This window comes from Centropristis striata, chromosome 20 (assembly GCF_030273125.1).
Source record: "Centropristis striata isolate RG_2023a ecotype Rhode Island chromosome 20, C.striata_1.0, whole genome shotgun sequence".
Lineage (NCBI taxonomy): Eukaryota > Metazoa > Chordata > Actinopteri > Perciformes > Serranidae > Centropristis > Centropristis striata.
This window is the reverse complement of record NC_081536.1, coordinates 30,669,651-30,691,524: the sequence shown is the minus strand read 5'-3', so window position 1 is coordinate 30,691,524 and position 21,874 is coordinate 30,669,651. Positions and strand designations below refer to the sequence as shown.

Sequence of the window (21,874 nt, the reverse complement as noted above, 5' to 3'; positions counted from 1 at the left end):
CAGCTGCCATCATGTCCTGGAACAATGCAGACTACAAACACCTCTCAGTGGATTCATGTTGGCTCAGAACAAGAGACACAGTAACAATATCAACAAAATGATGATGATAACTTTTTTAAAGTAATTCTACAGAGTTTGGCCCTGCAGGAAGATGTGGTTTTTCCTTGTGGGGCCCACAACATTACTGCACTTTGGGTGTTTTCTGTTGGTTAGGTCCAGTTTGGTTCAGCTCATTCCTGCTCACAGTCAGAACAGAACAGTTATCTGACTCAGTTCTAGCCCTGTTTCTTTTTATTTCTTTTTATTTTTTTAGTATTAGAAACCAATTTGATTCTTTTTTGCATATTAGCTCTAAATTTCATCAAATGAAACAATGAACCCCAGTTAAGCAGCCTTCATGAACACAAGGGAAGAGGCAAAGAGACCAAACAGAATGTTACGGAGGATCATAAAGAGAGAATGAGGGGAGAAAAAGGAGAGATTGACCGAGAAAGTGTAAGAAATATTAGCTGGCTTGCTATGTCTTGTGTTGCTGCGCCTCCTGGATGTTTGGCTGTGTTAGCAAAGTTGTCCTCTAGTTTTTGTCTGAAGGTTTTGTAATGATAACAAATGCACCTGTACAGCTGTTCATAGTTAGGTTAGCAGTGTATTAGTGAAACTCTAAAACTGTAGAAGCTAAATGACAAAATAATACAAATCCCAAGTAACAAAGTATTGGATTGGTTTAATATAGCTCAATAGCTGATAATGATCAGTTAAAAAATGTCATGAATGGATTCATGTTGAAAAGGAAGAAAGGATGCCTTTAAGGTGGAATTCTGACATCCTTAGTTGTGGAGTGAATTTGGAAATAAATGAAAGGGACTTTTGAAGGCCATGTAGATAAGATCAGCATCCAGATGTGGATCAAATTCACAACATGACAGAAAATAATTGGGTGATGGAAGACATCTAGATGATGCAACATATAGGGACTTGTGAGTCCAATAACCACTGACTCATGTATCATATTACTATAGTACTGGGCCATTATAGTAAGCTGCATCCCTAGAAGTTATTTTTGCGATTCCAATATTTGATATTATATTATATTTTACAACAACAACAAAAAATAATCTAAAATTCTGTTTCTGTTTTGTCATTACTAGTGCAGTGCCCGTAGAAAGTATGTATTCGTATAGTGCAAGATTGTATTTTGTAGGTAATGCTAATGCCTCTTGCTAGTGTAACCTTAAGTAACACAGAAACGCTATCTTTCAGTCCGTATGATGCTTAGCTGTCAGTTAATAAAGTTTTGATTTTACTGTTTTCATTGGATCAAACTGATGCGGAAGAAAGGGCTTACATCTCCACTTAGCATGCTAACCGTGAGATAGCACATTACGCAGAATGCTGCACTAAAATACATCAACATGAACCCAATTAGCTGATATACTATATTGCATGTAAGTATCTCATATCAAATGATTATGGGCATTACGCTTAGTAACATGAATGTCATCTCTGAATTACATAGTAATGCAGCATAAGAAGTGACTAAAGCTAAATTGCCACTTAGCATGCTAATCGCGCTACAACAACGTCTGCAACTCCATAATACACTTACTTTTCATAAGGTACCACACCATCCAGCACATACACATTACATTTTACATTACACCTGAACATTGATAGGCTGTTTACACAGAGCAGAGAGGAGAGGACAGGAGAGGCTTGAAAAATCACAATACTTCAATATGTACAATATGTGAGGAAAACTATTTTGATAATTTTATGGGGGTTTTCGGTCATTTTGTGTCTTTTTTTTAGTCACTTCGAGTCTTTTTTAGTCATTTTGTGTATTGTATTAAATTGTAAAAATGTGCAGCTAATATACGGCATTAAAAAGTCAATTAAAATGTGCACCAGAGCTTTTGAAACTTGCGAAAGTCTACGACCCGGCGCCTTAACCTCTACATTTTGTCAACTTCAACAACTAGTTTTGAGTTTTTCTCGTGAGGCGAGCTTATGATTCAAAATCTCCTGAGATATTTCTTACACAATCATATTAATTAATGCTCATTATGGCCTCTTAGTAATGTTGGTAGGCTAATTTAGACTGAGTAGGTTGTTTTATCTTCATTGTGAGGCTCAAAATAAGGTTAGCGGCTCCATTCCGACATTTTTTCTCTTTTTGTGGCCAACAGTGGCTCTTTAGTTAGTAAAGGTTGCAGACCCCTGCCCTAGACACACATCCACACACACACACACACACACACACACACACACACACAGATGCTTCTTGCTTTATAGATAGATGGCATTGATTGACGAGGGGAAAAAATAATTTAAATGTTTTTAAGCATAAGGCTATATACCTTAAAAAACATATATAACATTTATTATCACCGGCAACCAGGATGCAGTTAATAATATTCTTAGCTTTGGCTGCATGCATCCAGCCTGCAGAGTGTGACATGAATATATTTAGAAATGTTATACATGTGCTGCTAAAGTGAATCCTGACTCCCCTTTGAGCCTCCCTAACATCACTTCACTATAATTGTGCAGCCATGTCATCCCCAAGAAAAGCTCTTTCACTTGCATGATATTGCAATGCCCTCTGCAGGAGAAAGAGGAGTACCTCCTGCTTCCCTGCACCTCACACACACACCCGGCTTAGATTTCAGTCTAAATCCATTGCATGCATGCTGATGTAGAGAGTTTGAAGAGCATCTTTGACATTTGATAGGTTAGGTCAATTAAAATTATCACTGCATTTGGTAGCTGGAAAACCGGAGCCGTTATCATAAATGTGTGCTTTTTTTGGTCAGAAAGTTTCTTGGTTACACAGTATATATCATATTACAAATCACAATTTTACCTCTCACATGCACAATTTTACCACACACATTCACAAAGAATACCTTTCACATACACAGTTTTTCCTCTAACATTCACATTTTTACCTCTCACATTAACAATTTTACCTCTCACATTAACAAACTCACCTCTCACATTCACAATTTTACCTCACACATTCACAAAGAATACCTCTCACATACAGTTTTACCTCTCACATTAACAATTTTACCTCTCACATTAACAAACTCACCTCTCACATTCACAACTTTACCTCTCACATTCACCATTTTACCTCTCACATTCACAATTTCACCTCTCAAATACACAAAAAATACCTCTCACATACACAGTTTTACCTCTCACATTAACAATTTCACCTCTCACATTCACAATTTTACCTCTCACATATACAATTTTACTGTGTTGAAACAAATTTACCTCTCACTCCTTTGCATGCTGATGTGGAGAGTTTGAAGAACATCTTTGACATTTGATAGGGATCAGTTAAAATTGTCAGAAAGTTTCTAGGTTACACAGTATCAAATTACAACTAACTACAAGCATTGCAAATTAATTTAGCTGTTACTTTCATCAGGCTCCATGATGCGAACTCATACTGATGAGTGATGAGACTCAGTCCATCACTTCTGTAATATTGCTGCTGTAATTTCAGGATGACTCCAGCCACTGAGGAGGCATCTTAACCCGAGAAGAGACTTATTAAGACAGGCGAGACAGCATTTGCTTGAAGGCTTTTTTTTACCTTGAGGGAAGAAATATGTTTTCAAAATAACCCATCACTTGAGTTTCTGCCTCTAAGTAGTGGTAAATGTGAGACCTTTATACGAGTCTTGAGATGGAAATGATTTGCTTAACGCACGCTGCTTCTACTTTCAAATGATGTACTTGAAGGTACAAAGCGCCTTAATGGTTTTCAGGAAATGCCACTTCTGTGTTGGAGTGCTTTGAAATCAGTGTGTGTGTCTTGTTAAAGGATAACCTTCTCTCCTCGCCTCCCCTCTCCTGTGCATTAGAGGGAGAGTGTGTGCAGGCTATAGGCGGTGTGTGTGTGTCGGGGGAACGTGGAGTGTGTGTGACCGTTCTCTGATAGTGTGTCAGAGTGAATTAGCCTCCGTGTGGCGTCCGCCTGGCACACACCGCTGCCTGCCCTCTGCCCACCACCCCGCATATGTGCCCAAGATTAGAATTAATAACCAGCGCTGCCAATCATGCTTTAATCACAATAACTCTGCATTTAGGGGGCGCAGGGAGGTCACAGGCATCTGGGCCTCAGGATGGCCAATCTGGAGCAGCTAATAAGGCGCGTTTGCACAAGTGTGTGTGTGTGTGTGTGTGTGTGTGTGTCCCTGATGGACTCATTTTCAGTGTTGGTGGCGGCAGCTGCTCAGGTGAGCCACGAAGACTGACAGGAGGAGGACAGGATTTAAAAAAAAAATGTGCAGGACAACACAGCAACTGCTGAGAAAGACATACATGATACTGTGTGAGGGGCCGTATAGGCCATAATTCAATCTTCCCTCTCACATTCACAAAAAGTACCTCTCACATTCACAATTTTACCTCTCACATTCACAATTTTACCTCTAACATTCACAACTTTACCTCTCACATTAACAATTTCACCTCTCACATTCACAATTTTCCCTCTCACATTCACATTTTTACCTCTCACATTCACAATTTTCCCTCTCACATTCACATTTTTACCTCTCACATTCACAATTTTACCTCCTACATGGACAATTTTAAAACTCACATTAACAAACTTACCTTTCACATTCACAATTTCACCTCTCACATTAACAATTTCACCTCTCACATTCACCATTTTACCTCTCACATTCACATTTTTACCTCTCACATTTACAATTTTACTTCACACATTAACAATTTTACCTCTCACGTTAACAATTTCACCTCACATTCACAATATTACCTCTCACATTCACAATTTTACCTCTCACATTCACAATTTTATTTCTCACATTCACAATTTTACCACTCACATTAACAATGTTACCTCTCACATTTGCAATTTTACCTCTCACGTTCATAACAAAATTGTGTGAAGGGTAAAATTGTTAACGTGAGAAGTAAAATTGCTAATGTGAGAGGGAAGAATGAATTATGGCCTATATGTCTCCTCATATGATACTGTGGGTTGATGTGTGTACTTGTTGTGTGTTTGTGTGCCACAGAGAAGCAAAGTCTCAACATACAGAATGAGTGGATCAGTCGTGTCTGGGCCAGTTGTGTCATTATTGATCAGTAATCTCATCAAATTACTGTATCTGTTATTCTTCTCTGTAGTGGCTAAACACACCTACATGCTTATTTAGACTCTTCATTAAGGCTACAGCTCTATTCTAAATTGCCTACTGTATACTACTGACACATGCAGCATGCAGTAAACATTCGTTTTCATAGTAGTATGCAGTATGAAACCTAAATGGATTTATTTTTGTTGCATGCAAGACACTTTCTCATCCCATCTAAGCAATTTGTGTGTTTTCATATGTACTACCATTGTTTACATCTCATTTTATTCATACCACACATCAGTGTTGTGCATGAAAGCACTACAATGGTGAGCTTCTTTTTGCAACTAATGGTGAACATGACTGTTGTTAACTTTTTCACAGTGTTACTGACTTCATTTTTACAGTTGTTACTGAGTGACATCAGCTGTTGGACTCACAAACACAACCAGAAGTGTCCCTGTAAAAGGATTCAATTTTACTTTAATCAATTTGAAACACAATTTGTGTACAATATTAAAGCCAACAATTATCTTCAGTTTTTGCAAGCAACCACAGAGGCTTTAGGTCAGTCTAGACACACACACACACACACACACACACACACACACACAGACGCTTCTTGCTTTATAGATAGATTCGTCAAGACTTGAGGCATGCAGCCTGAAACCAGGATAATCCCAGATAAACGGGCCTGTCTGATTTGTTTATTGCCAATTAGCAAATGTTAGCATGCTAACACACTACAATTACAAAGATGGTAAATTATCAAGACACTTAAAACTGGAATTACAGGTAGACAGGGAACTTACGAACACAATTAAACTAATGAATAGTTCATGTGTTCAAGCATTAGTTTGACATTTTGGAAATTATGCTTTCTTTCCGTTTCATCTGCCACTGGGCTTAAGAAAAAGAAATCCTACACAGACCCTGAGTTTTTTTAATTTGACAAGAAGCAATCATAGATTTGTCACTTTTAACATGTAGATTTACCACTTTTTTCACGTAGATTTGCCACTTTTTTCACATAGATTTGCCACTTTTTTCACGTAGATTTGCCACTTTTTCACACGTAGATTTGCCACTTTTTTCTCAAAATATTACCCCCCTCCCCTTGGTTGAAATTTAATTTAATTTTTTTCATACTTGGCCCCAATATGCCAAGAAAATTACAAAGATGGTAAATTATGCCGGCTTACCATCAGCACATATAAAAGCATTGCCATTGTGAGTACAGCCTCACAGAGCTAGCAGTATGACTTTAAACAGTCTTATGTTACTGTACTATTAAATGCAAATGCATAATCGCAATACTATTTAGTTCTTTGTGCAATCTTGAATCTTCAAAATTTCTGCGAACCTTCTCCCAGCCATGGAAACTCGCTCCCCCTCCCTGTTTTTCTCTCTCCACTAACACTAAGGTATGGCCATATTGCAGTGGTCACGTTTCACTGCGTCTTTAATACCCAGACACATCCTTTAATTGCAATCAAAACAACAAAACAACATATGTCAGGCCCTCGGAGGCTGGCAGCAGCGTGTCCTGCAGGCTTCACAAATGATGAGTGATGCTTGACAAATGAACACTAGATTGGCTACATAAATTATCCTCTCTGTATAGTCGCCCTGTAACAACTGAAGCCTGGCAATCACCGCATCGATCAGAGCTGTGATTGAGGCCAGGGTGATGGTATGGATAGATAAAACAAAAGATTAGACGGAGAATTGAATATTAAGAGAATTAGGCAATGTGTGGGTGAGAAAAAGAGAGATAAAAAGGAGGAAAAACATATATATATTGAGGTTTCTATTTATATTATCAGGATTTAATATACATTCTCAAGTATCAATATAGGTTCTCAGGGTTCTATTTATATATTCTCAAGTTTTAATCCATATATTCAAGCATTCATTCCATAGTATAATTTCCTATACAGCATGCCATACATATACATTCTTTTTAATTCAACTTATTAAAAAGAAACAGCTCTTTGATTATGGACAGTTTTCACATAATTATCTGAAATTTTCAGAGACGTACTCCACTTCCTCAGTGTGTCCTACAGCAGATTTCAGGACATTCTGATTCATAATTTCAAAATTAAAGCACTTTGAAATCTCATAATATGCTATGTTTCTTCTCATTTCAAATTATGATTAAAAGCAAACTGTCCATAATCAGAGACTCATCCCACTTCAGGTGGACAGGGGTTATCCTCAAGGTTCCCCACAGCTGATTTCAGGACATTCTGATGTGTAATTTCAAAATAAAAGCCTCTCAAAATTTCACACAATAGAGTATTTGATTATGGACGGTTTCTTTTAATTGTAATCTCATTTAGAAGACAGAGACTCATCCCACTTCAGGTGGACCTGGGCCATCCTCAGGGTGTCCCACAGCGGATTTCCGGACATTCTGTTGTATAATTTCAAAATAAAAGCCTTTCAAAATCTCACATTATTCACAGTTTCTTCGTATTTAAAATTATGATTAATAGAAAACGCTCCATAATCAGAGACTCATTCCACTACAGCTGAAATACATAGTTACAATTTTAAAAAATTACAAATCACATATTAGGTTGTCAGAAAAATGGCCTTCCTCAGTCAAAGTCGATCTTTCGTAGATTTGTAACTTGAAAAAACACCATCAATATGACTGAAATTTTATTTACATCAATTGATTGAAATGTAAAATTCTAAATGAATTCGACATATAAATAGTATTATTAAAACTGTCCACTGTCATAGTTTGAGTTGTTTTTCTAAAGAGTTGTTTTGTTAAGTCTAAAATATGCCAAAGAATAAATTATATTGTTGAAAATCCAAAAACAACAAGACAGCTATCGACTTAAAGAAATTTATTTTTTTCAACAAATTTATTACCATTTATTCTTACTGACTTAAAACCCTCCACAACATAGATCATTTTTTAATAGCAGTATTTTTTTAAAAGTCAGTGTCAAACACAAACAATATCCAAGATTGCATAGTCTTGAATGACTGATGAGCCATAATGGATAATATGACAACACTTATACATTTAATAAAGCAACTTGTTAGCATTAAAACAGGCATTTTTAAGAAATGAGTTAGTCTGGCTAAGACATCACACTAAAAAAAGGGTTTCAAGGTAATTCCTTGATGAGTTGAACCATATTTCATGGCTAACTTATTCCATGCAACACCTCACACAATTTAATACAAAACATCAACCAGCAACATTGTTCACATTAACAATGTTGAGTTGGGCGCGAGCCTCCCGGAGCCTTTGTTTCTGGACACTATGACGAACCCCATAGCTGAAGTAGATGATCAGGCCTGTGAAAAGAGTGGTGAGACTTTTCAGTTTCAATTTAAAATGACACCTTTGTATAGTTAGATCTACAAATGATGCCAGACATTAACCCTTTGATGCACAACATGGGTCTAAAGCAGGGGTTCCCAAAGTGTGGTGCGTGGACCCCCAGGGGTGCACGGGCTGCTGCTAGGGGGTGCGCGAGTTGAAAAATGTAATGGCGGTCTGATAATTACACAATTACATTTTTTTCCCCACACAACAAAGACGTGTAAATAATTCCATTTTTCCAACTCGTGTTATGATGACGGGTTGTGTTAGGTCCACGCTCATTTAAATTTGCTGCAATTTTTGTTCAATGTGGCTCAAAATATAACATTTACCCGAACGCATCTGCTTTCTGCCTTTGTTGCATTATTTTGAAACGGTGTTTCAGATGAATTCAAATGTGAGATCGCATTGTTGTGATTGTGATTATTTTATTATATGTGTGTTCTGGTCATTTGAACATGATTAAACATGCCGCCTTTAATATGGCGATAAAAAAGCTTATTGCATTTTTTGTTTTTTTGAAGGTGTGGGGGTGCATCAACCCGGTTTGGACATAGAAGGGGGTGCGCAGCTAAAAAAGTTTGGGAACTGCTGGTCTAAAGTGACCCGACTGAGTTTTTTATTTTTCTATATCTTTGCAAAAAAATTAATTTCATCATTTAATATTCCAGGATTTCCTCAATCAAATTTTTTTGATCATCAAACATCCTAATTTTTGTGTTTTCATTTCTTACTTTTTGAATAAAAACCCTTTTTGTATCACTACGCTTCTAATGCACAACACGGGTCAAAAATGACCCGTATCCATTTTCAATGTTATTTCATGCCTGGCTGAGTGTCTCTATTATACATAGAAATTAAGGCATTTTATCATTTATTAGTCCATGTATTCAGTATAACTACAGTACAAACTATTATTATAGTATTAGGATGAATGGGTCATTTTTGACCCATGTGTGTAATACAAAAAATATTTTTCTTCACAGGAAAAATGGATATAATGATCTGTTGTAATAAAGATATTCAAATAATACTTGGACTATTCAATCATAAAACAAATTGATTTAAAAAGAAAGAGCAAAGAAACACACAGCCAGCATCAAATAACATGAGAAATGTACTTTTTGACCCATGTTGTGCATCAAAGGGTTAAATAATAAAAACATTCCGCACCATGCTGGTTCTTCAGGGCACTTACCTACAACCATCCAAACAGCATAACTGATCCAAGTTTCTCCTCCGAGCTGAACCATCAGGTAGGTATTGATGAAGACACTTAAAACTGGAATTACAGGTAGACCGGGAACCTACAAAAGCATAAACTCATAAATGGTTCATATGTTCAAGCATGAATTTGACATTTTGGAAATTATGCTCATTTGCCATCTTTATGTTTCATCTTCCACTAGGCTTAATAAAAAGAAATCCTATACAGACCCTTCGTTCTTTTTAATCCAACAGGAAGCAACACTGTATGACGCCGTATGAAATAAAATAAAAAAATAAAAATACAGACCCGGGGAGGGGGGTAATATTTCGAGAAAAAAGTAGCAAATTTATGAGATTAAAAGTGGAAAATCGACAAGAAAAAAACCTGCATATTTATAAGATACGATTAAACTTTATTAATCCCGAAGGAAATTCTGGTTCCAGATTGCTCCAAAGCCTCCAAAACAATTACAAAAACAGTCACAATATAGGATAATGAGATTAAAGAGATTACGAGATTAAATGTGGCAAATCTACAAGATAAAAAGTTGCAGATTTGAGATTAAAAGTGGCAAAACTATGAGATTAAGTAGCAGATTTATGAGATTAAAAGTGGCATAGATATAACCAGCAATATCCTTCATCTGTCCATTGCGTTGTAGTTCCTGATGCAGAGAAGCTCTCATCTCATCCACATTAGTGCGGTGTTTTCTTCTGAATAGGCCCAATTCACGGCAATGTCTCTTCAAAGTCCGGATACTTATGAAAATATGGTGATTCTGGGCTAAAACCACCAGTATTTCCTTTTTGCTAAATTCGTTTGCAAAATATAATTTGATGAAGTCTCTCCCTGCAGACAGAGTACACGGCATGCAGCAGCTTCTATGGTGATGGAGTTACTAGAAAAACAAAACACTAGCCTATTTTTATCACTTTTTCCCCCATAAATCTGGTACTCTTCTCTCGTAGATTTGCCACTTTTCTCTCGTAGATTTGCCACTTTTCTCTCGTAGATTTGCCACTTTTCTCTCAGATTTGCCACTTTTCTCTCATAGATTTTCCACTTTTCTCTCATAGATTTGCCACTTTTCTCACAGATTTGCCACTTTTCCCTCAAAATGTTCCCCCCCTCCCCTGGGTCGAAATTTTATTTTTTTCATACTTGGCCCTAATTTGCCATCGTTACACTGCCTGGAGTGAAGGTTAAAATGGAGATTTTTTTCAATACATAAATTGTTTTATTCAAGCCGTGGTCATTCTGTGTGGGTTCGACCTGGGTTAACTTCCCTTCAGTGATCACACACGTCTTTGCCATAAACTTTCTGTGCCCTGTAGCTGCCCCTGAGTATCGCCCACTAACCGACCCCTCTAACACGATATCCCCATGGGAACTTTAAAGGTGAAAATCCTCAGAATACATAAAATCCTGCCCACCACCATCACCCCCTCTAGTTTACCATGAAAGCAGCTTTAGCACTGTTCTGTGGCTGCCTCCAGATGATAAAAACAGCGAGGAGCAGTGTCAGGGTGAGGACAGAGACGAGCAGACAACTCCACCACTCTCGCCTGCGGAGGGAATGCATACCCTCGGACAACAGCACGCATAAAACGATCACCAGGACCACTGGGGAGGAATCAGAGCGTCAGGGAAAAACCTTAACATTTGGAATTTGCTTTAACAGCCAGATTTCAAACGGGTAAAAAACGGTTTTGTAGAGTTCTCTTCCTGAAACTCTAAATGGCACTGGTGGCATGTTGGAAGTAGAATGCAGGAAACAATGAGCGATTACTTACAAATTATGATTGTGAGTATGTTGACATTTTTAGAGGTGCGGCGGGTGGGTCGAGATGGAGGCTTGAACAGCCCTATTACACTAAACAGCTCCGGTCTGTGGATGAAACCTGTCTCTTCCTTGTACCTAGGAGGAAAATAAAGCAACGTGTTAATACAAGCAGTGGTAGATGTTTCTGATAACTCAAGATGATGGAATAAATTATTACTCCAAGCCTAAACTCTTAATAAGTACTGGCTTTTTCTTTGTAAATCTATTTCCTCCAAGTGCACATACCTTAATATGAGAACACACACTGCAACAAGAGAGTAGGCGAAGATGATCCCGATTGAACTCATGTCAACCAAGGCCTTTAAGTCAAATAGCAGGACCATGAACGCTGAAAAGAAACCAAATAATACAATTACTGACCAAACAAAAAGACTGTGGGTTGATTAAAAAGTGTCTTATAGCAGAGTTCGTTAATGTAAGGGATATTGGAGGAATCATGAGCAGGGCCAGATTAACACTTTGCTGTACCGTGGGCAACAATATTCAAGGGCCCCATCATCACGACCCCAGAATCACCATAATCTGGCAAAATATAGAATAAATTACAGTAATATACAGTCAATATACTCATTAGAACTATAAATGCACCACGATGTCCAAACAAAACACGTCAGCATCAGTATAATCTGGCAAAACTGACCCACTACATGGAAAATAATAATAATGATAATAATAATAATACATTTTATTTGGAAGGCGCCTTTCTTGGCACTCAAGGACACCGTACAAAAAGATAGAAAAAGATCGGGAAGGAAGTGTCCTCAATTTTCACAAAAAAAATAAGTAAGCAACCACATTCAAAGCATCCAATATCTATTTAACAACACTTATTCCCAGCAGCACAAATGTATTGAATTGATAGAGCCGCCACAGAGGAAGACAAGACACAAACACAAAAAAAAAAAAAAAAAAAAAATCAATAATCTAGAATTAAGTAGCATTTTAGTCCTCAGCTCCTTTTAAACAGAAATCACCGTCACCTCAAAATTCATTTTTGAGCAACGGCTCCGATGGACAGTTTAACATATAAGTGAGAGATAACCAGGTATTTTGCTCGTGTCCACACGGCCCTGGGCCCTTTAGAGGTCTTGGGCCCCTGGGCAATTACCCAGTTGCCCATATGGTTAATCAGGCCTTGATCATGAGGTGCAGAATGGTTTCAGTATGAACAAAATTCCTAGAAGCACTAAGCTAAAACTCCTATGTAGATCTAATTTGGAGCCAGAGGGTTATGGAGATCTGTGACCCTACCGGCCACGGCTCCTGAAGACAGTGTGGCGACGACGGGACTCTGCCTGGAGCTGATGTAGCGAAGAGGCTTGAAGAGCAGGCCGTCTCTCGCCATGGCAAAGAGCACGCGTGGCATCGGAAACATTACTCCCAGGAGACTGTGGGAAAACAACACCACCATTTCAATAGAGTGAAGGAAAGCTGGCCGGCACCAACCAGGTGGGACATAGAATTCAATATGCATTACATTTGTGTCAAGGAATCAGCAGATTTATGAATCATGACTTGACGACCAATCTGAAAATGATTTATCCAACGTAACAAATCAACTCAGAACCCAACTTTTCAAAATAGCTTACAACACCTGAACTCATAATCTCTCATCTCTGTTTAGTTTTTGTTCTCTCTGCATTTTGTGTTTGTGTGAGTCTCGATTCTGTTATGTTAAGCGTCTTTGAGTACCTTTTAAAAGTGCTATAAAAATCGAATGTATTATTATTATTTGTAGCATACCCTCCGAAAGATGGTGGACCCGACTGATGGTTTTCACAATGTTTATTTCCATACAAGTTCCTTATTAAGTCTGTAAATCAAGGTGAAACCAACGTGAGAACTGTATTACAGTAAATAAAGAAAATACAGTTACATTCCGTTCACACTACTGTATACACAAGGCAATACACAACAACAGCAGGTACGCAAAGTTAGCTTAGCATAGCTTTCCAACACAAAAATAAATATGACCATAAACACTAAACAGTCTACCTTGTGCCTCCTCGGGGGAGCTGTTATTGCTATTATAGTCAGCCTTCGCCGTTTTATTCTTGTGTTACCGTCACGGCTTTATTTTCCTTTTGTTTCCTTTATTTACTTTAGCTTTTACTGCCTTTACTGTCAGCTCGTACCGCTGCAATTGCTTGGTTTTACCGCAAGACACAATACCGCCAGGAAGTAGGAAGAGATTTAGCGATCCTTCAAAACAAAAGCTCATTACTAACATTAGCTAAAAACGAATAGGCGCATAAAAACAGATGAATTACATTTTTACCATAAACTTAAATCATGAATGATATTTTTATACCCAAATCATGTTAGAATGTATTTTAAACACACTTAAGGACTTTTTAGGATTTAACCCATAAAACAAACACAAGCTGCCCTCTTGTGGACAAAACGAGAAACAGCATTTCACAAAACCAAAAAGTGGTTAGTTACATACATAGTTATTATTATTATAATTAATAATCGTCAGGCCCCCCCGGTTGGGAATCACTGGCCTAGGGCACCAAATGGGCTAGAGCCGGCCCTGGGACTACGAACCTTGTTGAGAGAGCACAGAGGGATCCTACAGCCACGACGTACTTGGCGGGCTCCCAGCCAACGTATTCAAAAGCCACAGGCAGAGGGCTGTGGCTGTCCAGCAGATAGTAGGGCATCATCAGAGTCAGAGCAGCCGACACACCAAAGTAGGCCAAGAAGCAGATGAACAGGGACGCCACGATCCCAAGAGGGATAGCCTTCTGTGGGTTCTGCACCTCCTCCCCTGAAAGAACAAACCAACCTAGAGCAATACTGCAGATATGAAATATTTGGTGATATATTTGAAAGACTTTGGTACAAAGCAGTAGTGCATGTCCTGCGACTACTCATCCAAATTCAACAAAATGTGCTTCACACATACACAACATGCTCAACAGTACCTGTTGTGGCAATGCAGTCAAAACCAACAAAGCCGTAGAAACAGGTTGCTGCTCCCGCCAATGTGCCGTCAATGCCGAAGGGGAAGAAGCCCCCAACACCAAAGTCAACCGTTTCATTTTGTGCTGACGTAACGTTCCTGAACAAAAGAAAGAAACAAATCTTTCACCAATTACTTTCTTCAAATTGTTGTGCAAATTTTCATGTTGTTCCACATTTACAAGGCAGCAGCTCAGAGCATTTTTTTTTAAAAGATATATTTTTTGCCATTTTTATAGCTTTTGTTGAAAATAGAGATGTTCAGATTGAAAGGGGGCGAGCATGGGTCTCAAACTCGCGGCCCAATTTCGGCCCTCGTGATGATATTTTGTGGCCCCCACCTTGATATGAAAATTTAATGTGAGTTTTATATGAATGGCACTTGCAAGGTCCCTTTAATTACTTTTTTTTTTTTTTTTAAATAATTTTGTGTCTTTAGTATTTTGTGTCTTTTTTTGGTCATTTTGTGTCTTTTAATAATTGTGTCTTTTTTGGTAATTCTGTGTATTTTTTTGGTCATTTTGTGCATTTTTTTGGTCATTCTGTGTATTTCTTTTGTAATTTTGTGTATTTCTTTTGTAATTTTGTGTATTTCTTTTGTAATTTTGTGTATTTCTTTTGTAATTTTATGCCTTATGGTAATTCTGTGTCTTTTTTAAATAATTGTGTGGGGTTTTTTTTTTTTTTTAGTATTGTGTCTTTTTTGGGTCATTTTGTGTCTTTTTTGGGTCGTTTTGTGTCTTTTTTTAATAAGTTGGTGTCTTTTTTTGGTAATTCCTTGTTTGTTTTTTTGGTCTTTTTGTGTATTTCTTGGTCTTTTTAAAAAAAAAAAAAAAAAAAATTGGGTTTTTTTCTGTCATCTTTGTGTCTTTTTTTCGTTCATTTTGATACTGATATGTCACTTTGAGACCCCTGGGGTAGATAGAGGGGAAAACATGCAGGAAAGGGCTCTGAGCAGAATTCGAACCCGGGCCGCCTGCTGACGAGGACTGAGCCTCTGTGGTATTCGCTCTACCAGGTGTACCACCGGGAACAACCCGCTCAGAACATTTTTGAAGCACTGAGAACAGGGTCACTCTTCTTACATCAACACATTTTTCTGATTTGACCTAATAGTCTCTAGTCATGCATAAACTGTTTCCAATTAGCAGTGTTTGCACACTGCTGAACAATATTTGTGCCCCATAAAGCATTAAAACTCAATGGGAACTAGTCTTTTGAAACTTAAAGGTAGGGCTATTGTGATAAACAAGGGATATTACAAAGAATGAATGCAAAAAAACCCCTGTAAAACACTGTATTTTTGATGAGGTCTTAGTATTTAAGCGAAAGGGCTTCCTTGTTTTAGTCACATTTGACTAATTTTTAATTGATGTGTCTAGTCAACTATCTATTTTTAGTCAACAATACATTTTGCAGCGACATGGTGGCATTTAGTGGATGCCAGCTGCCATGAAGTTACTTTCTTTTGTTTTTGGCCGAATTGGATTTCTGTCCACCATTTAGAACTGCAGCCACAGTGTACGGTGGGTGAAGATGGACTTCGTGGTGCATTCAGGTGCACCTCCTAAATACAGAAGAACACATATTTTAAAAAAGAATACAGAATGCCCAAGAGCCTTACTGCATTACATTTAACATTTGTAAGTTGATGCATTAAGTTTATGTATATTTGGTGAGCTGAATTACATAAAATAATTTGAAATCCAAAGAAGTGTATAAGGAGAAATCTTACTGCACGTATTGAGTTGCATTAGAAAGAGTCTCCTGACTGATGCGCCAGTTGCTGATGTCTCCTTTTATAAAACCAGTGATGATGATAAAAACCAATACAGATATATTCACTGCAGTAAAAACTTTGTTCAGGACCGCTGACTCCTTCACACCATATGCAAGGATCCCTGAAATTAGAAAAAAAAAGTTTAAAATTCTAACTTGCAGAATATGCGGCATTTTCTGTTCTTTACTTTCACATTAACCCTCTGGGGTCTGAGCCTATTTGCCCTTTATATAACACATAATATTTACTATACCCATGTTTGGTATTTAGTATTTTCTCAGCACAACTTCAACATGATCTGACTATTATTTTTTCACTTTAACCCACTTCATTAACGTATTGAGGCCAAAAGTACACAAAAATCATTAAAATCTGAAATAAAATTATACTATTTATGACAATAAAAACTACAAACATGCTCAGTTAACTGTTTTGTACCTAAAAAAAAAAATTTAAAACATAGGTTGCAAATATGAACATATAAAAGGTAAAATTCAAATATAATAAAATTAGACCCCTTTTTTCCATTTTTACAAAATGCCACGCCTGCCTCGTCCCTTCCTACTTTTACACTTGAATAAATATTTTTGTACTATCAAATTAAAGTATCATATCTTTGGTTTTACATGTCCTCGGAATGTCAATTAAAAAACTGGAGAAAGTTTCAAGTCTGTGATTTGGAGTCAAGTTTACAGCAGCGTTCCACGTGACCTCGTTTTTTGTTACGGCGCTTTGAAAAAAGGCACTTTATCATAGACCCCAGAGGATTAAAATACCAGCAAGCAGCATAATGAGCCCAGCAGCAAAGAAGTCTGGGTACAGAGCCAGGCCAGGGGAGTCCATCGGCGTGTGTTTCCCCAGAGTTTTGGCAATAATGTTGTCTATCAGATCATCGAAAGTCCCAGTCCAGGCTTTGGCTACACTGGAGGTTCCTGAGAAGAACACAAAACATTAAGGACATTTAGATTTGTCTTTTCCAGGCACTTTCATATCAAGGGCTCATCAGAACGTTTAGACCAGTTTCCCGCCACAGTTATGACTTAGATGTTGACAAAAAGCATTAAGAAGTCTGTAACTCACAACAATAACTGTGACATGATATTAACTTACAACGTATGACTGCAAATAGACACTTCTTAACCCTCTGGAGTTTGGGGCTATTTTGTTGGTTTTTGACTCTTTTTCATTCTGCCTGTATATGCAACTTAAATAATGATTACCATGCTGGTATCAATTTTTTCAGCACAACCTTGGATCTTACTTACTGGATCAACATTTTGAAAGACAAAAAATACACAAACGCACACAAAAAAATATACAAAAAACACGTAAAAAAAAGTACACAATTGTTTGTTGTTGTTGTTTTTATTTTTTTTAAACAAAAAACCCAACACACAAAAACACACCAAAAAAATGACAAAAAACCCCCCATAAAAGACAGAACACACATAAAAACCACAAAAACACAAAATGAAAACATTTTGGTAAAAAAAAAAACAGATAAAATCACACAAAAAAACAGTAAACACAAAATATTGCAAAGAAAATGTTGCAACGCACACTTCAAAATCTAACTAAAACTGACTAAAATTATAATGAAAATGTCCTTCGTTTCCGTCTTTTTCAACTTTTTCCATACGTAAACCTCTTTGGTTGATATGAAATCTATTTTATCTATCTGGTTTTATGACTTAATAAACTTATTGGAGCTGAGATGGATCAGACAAAGAAATAAAAGAAAACATTTATTGTGACCTTATTGAATCTGGCACCCAACAAATACCCCATTACAAAAAAACTAACACTTATAAAACCAAAACTAAAACTAAGCATTTTCCAAAAAATATCTGGGAGAAAAAAAGTTGCTTTTTTCCCACTTTTTTCTCGTAAATCTGCGACTTTTTTCTCGAAATATTACCAGAAGTTACCAAATATAGTTCTTTGCCTGATAAAGGGTTAAACTAACTGAATTTGAAAACAAAAATTGACAACAAAATTAAAACTAAAACTAATGAAAAATCCAAAACTATTATAAACCGTGGCTGCAGCTAATGGCGATCCAAATAAAACAATAAACAACAATAAACCTTTACTTTGCCTTTTACTCACCAATGACGTAAGACTGCAGCAGGTTCCAGCCGGTCACAAACGCCCACACCTCTCCCACAGTCACATAGCTGTAGAGGTAGGCGGAGCCTGTTTTGGGGACGCGGGCGCCAAACTCAGCGTAACACAAGCCGGCAAAAACAGAAGCCACGGCCGCCACCAGGAAGGAGATGATGATGCTGGGGCCGGCCACCTCCTTGGCCACTTCTCCTGACAGAACGTAGACCCCGGCTCCCAGTGTGCTGCCCACGCCCAGACTCACCAGGTCCAAGGTGGTCAGGCATCGGCAGAAGGTGGACTCCTCGTCGTCCGGTACCAGAGGCTTCTTACGGGTCAGACTCCGAACGAACCGCAACACTTTGGCACAGTTGATCCTGGCATCAGCAGTGCTGCCGGAGAATCACAATGAAACAACAAAATAATTAATAATAATACATTTTATTTGTAAAGCACTTTTAATAAAGAAATCTCAAAGTGCTACAGAAACCAGAAACAAAATAAACAAAAGACTAGGAGAAAACTCAGACACATTAAAATGAGCAGTAGATAAAAAAGACACAGGTAATAAAGTACATTATTAAGAGATTAAGGTGCAGAGACAATAATAAAAACATCTAGGGACAAGCTAAAAATGCCTCCCTGAACAAAAAAGTTTTAAGCCCATTTTTAAAAGTGTCCACAGACTGGGGTTGACATAAATGTTCAGGAAGGAAGTTCCAAAGAAAGACATTGAAAGAATTACATAAGTGTAAAAAAGGTATTGAGGAAAGCCTTTTTAAAAGGACATAATAGCCGAAGATTTCAGAGGGTTAAAATCAGTGGTGGAAGAAGTATTCAGATCCCTTACTGCAGTAAAAGTACTAATACCACACTGTTAAATGACTCCACTACAGGTAAAAGTCCTGCATTCAAAACGTAAGTAAAAGTACAAAAGTATCAGCATCAAAATGTACTTAAAGTATCAAAAGTAAAAGTATGCAGGATGGACCCACTCAGATTGTTTGCATGTTTTCCATGTTAACATGGCGGTTTATGAGGCTGTTGGTGCGTGTTGGTGGATCATCTGTGCATCCTACGCCCAAACTATAACTCTGACAGCTTTAGACTAGTGTGAGTGAGAAGACTAATTTTCCTACGTTTCTATGTATAAATTATTTCTGTAGAGTGGAATTTGCGGCCTGGACCGCAGTTTTCAAATTTATTTTTGACAATTTTTCTCTCCCTCTACACTCTAGCTATGATGTCATCCACTCTAGCCTCTCCATAAAAGGTAACATTGGGAGGATTTTTTGGCCCCCACATGAATGCATCAGGAAGAATAATTTAATAATATATTTAGAATATATAAAACAATCTGAGTGGGTCCATCCTGCATACTTTTACTTTTGATACTTTAAGTACATTTTGATGCTGATACTTTTGTACTTTTACTTCAGTAAGTTTTGAATGCCTTCAGTCATAGACAGCTGACATGTGTACATTAATTGTTTTTTTCAAACTCTCAGTGCGATGTTATATTATATAGTTTCGTAAAAAATAAAACACTATAAACACACCCATATCAGACATATACACATTATAAAGTGGTCACGGTTTATTCAGTGCTGAATCTTACAGAAACAAACCACACTGATGGCATATAGAAGAGTTCAAACACTCACTGAAGCCCCATTGTTGGACATGGCTAAACTCGAAACCCAATCTTGAATCTGGAATCGATTGCTCCTCCTTCGGTCCCCGGATGTTTCAGTTGAATTTTTTGCAGTTGAATCTTTTGCAGTTTAATTTTTTGCAGTATAATTTCTTGCAGTTTATTTTTTTGCAGTGTATTTTTTTGCGGTTTCTTTTTTTGTAGTTTAATTTTTTGCAGTTTAATTTTTTGCAGTTTAATTTTTTTAGGTTTCTTTTTTTGCAGTTTGATTTTTTGCAGTTTAATTTCTTGCAGTTTATTTTTTTGCAGTGTAATTTTTTTAGGTTTCTTTTTTTTTCAGTTTAATTTTTTGCAGTTTAATTTTTTGCAGTTAAATTTTTTGCGGTTTAATTTTCTTAGGTTTAATTTTTAACGTTGAAAAACATTCAGATACATAATTTCAATGCATAAATATTCAGTGCTAGAAATTCAACGTCTTTTTTATTTCAAACTCCAATGACACAGATTTACTTCAATACAGCAGCAACACTGATTTTGTTACATTATTATTATTTTTTTGTGCAGTGTCAAAAGTGCATTTTTTTTTTTTTTTGTGCATAAAATGCAATCTTTAAGACCCAAAGCCTCTGTGTACTATTGACCAAAAACATTACCTGCTAGTCATTTCCAACGCTGTGTTCAGACTGCTGTTATCACTGGGACAAGCAGCTTGTTTCCTGCTGCTGTATGAGGAGTACGAGCTCCTTTCTCCTCCAGATAGTCGACCAGACTGTCTCCAGCTCTGCTGCACCGTGAAGCTCCACACCTGAAATCAGTTGAGACAATCAGTCACTGAGGAGGAGTCACTGCAGTTTAACATGCAGTTAAAGATTCATCCTGTTGCCTTTAACTCTTGTTCCCTCCTCTGGAATTTTTGTACATTTCTCTTTTTTTTTCATTTGTTGATCATTTTGGCTGTGTTACAGCTTGAGGCATGAATTTTTGCACTTCCCTACACTTTTAGACCTATCAATTAACGCATTGAAGAGGCACAATATTTAAAAATTCAGGTTTTCGGAAACAACAGTCTACTGAAACCTCTCTTGAGAGTTTCAGAAGATATTTTAATGTCCTCTGATGCAGGTGACTGCTCAGTGTTGGTTTTCCTTCACCTCAGCTCTGTGTTTGACATTGTAAATCATCATTATCCTGATGTAGAGATTACATGACTGTGTGGGCATATAAACAGTAAATAAGTTGTAAGTGGTGTTTTACTAAAAGGCCACTAGATGGGGCTGTGGGCGCTTCAAGATGCTGTGCACATTCACAAATCAAAGACGACATCACTGCAGAAATATCATGTTTTAATGTTAGTTTAGAGCACCCTGGAAACAGTAAATCCCTTTGAGGCAAATATGTGAACATCTCAAAGTAGTAGAACATCTTGAAACCATGACCATTGGTTCCACAAGGCCCTACAAAGCCTAATTAAAGCAACTACGCAAAGGATAAAACTGAGAAAAATGTTTTTTTTCACTAAAAAATCATGATTTATTTGACTTTTGACCCCCAAAAAATGTATTTACTGCACTCTGGTTTTGCTGTAAAAGGTTCTAATATTAATGCAAAAACAGAGTGCAGTAACTATAATGTTGTCTTCTCTCAGCTTTTACATTTATAAAGTAATGTTGTATTTTTGTCTTAATATAATTTTATCTCACTTGTTTACTTAATCACTATCTTGATAATAATCCCCCTGTCAAATGAACTTATAATTTCTATTATTCTTGTCTTCACTATTCAACACAATGAAGAAATACAACACTACACTGTATCACAGTCAAAGAAGACCATGTTAAGTGA

The 21,874-nt window shown here is 37.2% G+C and overlaps 1 protein-coding gene across 3 annotated transcripts; it reads right to left on the bottom strand.

Moving 5' to 3' along the window:
- Positions 1-5,901: 5,901 nt before the first annotated feature.
- LOC131993943 (cationic amino acid transporter 2-like) lies at positions 5,902-20,843 on the bottom strand. 3 transcript variants are annotated; one of them, XM_059360021.1, is made up of 12 exons: positions 20,686-20,841; positions 18,385-18,770; positions 17,052-17,207; positions 16,231-16,396; positions 14,459-14,595; positions 14,079-14,301; positions 12,780-12,916; positions 11,754-11,856; positions 11,479-11,603; positions 11,142-11,308; positions 9,674-9,782; positions 7,971-8,447 (listed from the first exon to the last, which is right to left on the bottom strand). In XM_059360021.1, exons 1-12 carry the CDS (start codon positions 20,694-20,696, stop codon positions 8,338-8,340), a joined length of 1,830 nt encoding a protein of 609 aa, XP_059216004.1. In that variant the 5' UTR covers positions 20,697-20,841; the 3' UTR covers positions 7,971-8,337. The 3 variants fall into 3 exon arrangements, 1 of the variants encoding a protein (XP_059216004.1); XR_009396367.1 differs by lacking the exons at positions 7,971-8,447; positions 9,674-9,782 and adding an exon at positions 5,902-5,931 and having other exon boundaries at positions 11,142-11,250; positions 20,686-20,843; XR_009396366.1 differs by lacking the exon at positions 7,971-8,447 and having other exon boundaries at positions 11,142-11,250; positions 20,686-20,843.
- Between the last annotated feature and the right edge of the window lie 1,031 nt (positions 20,844-21,874).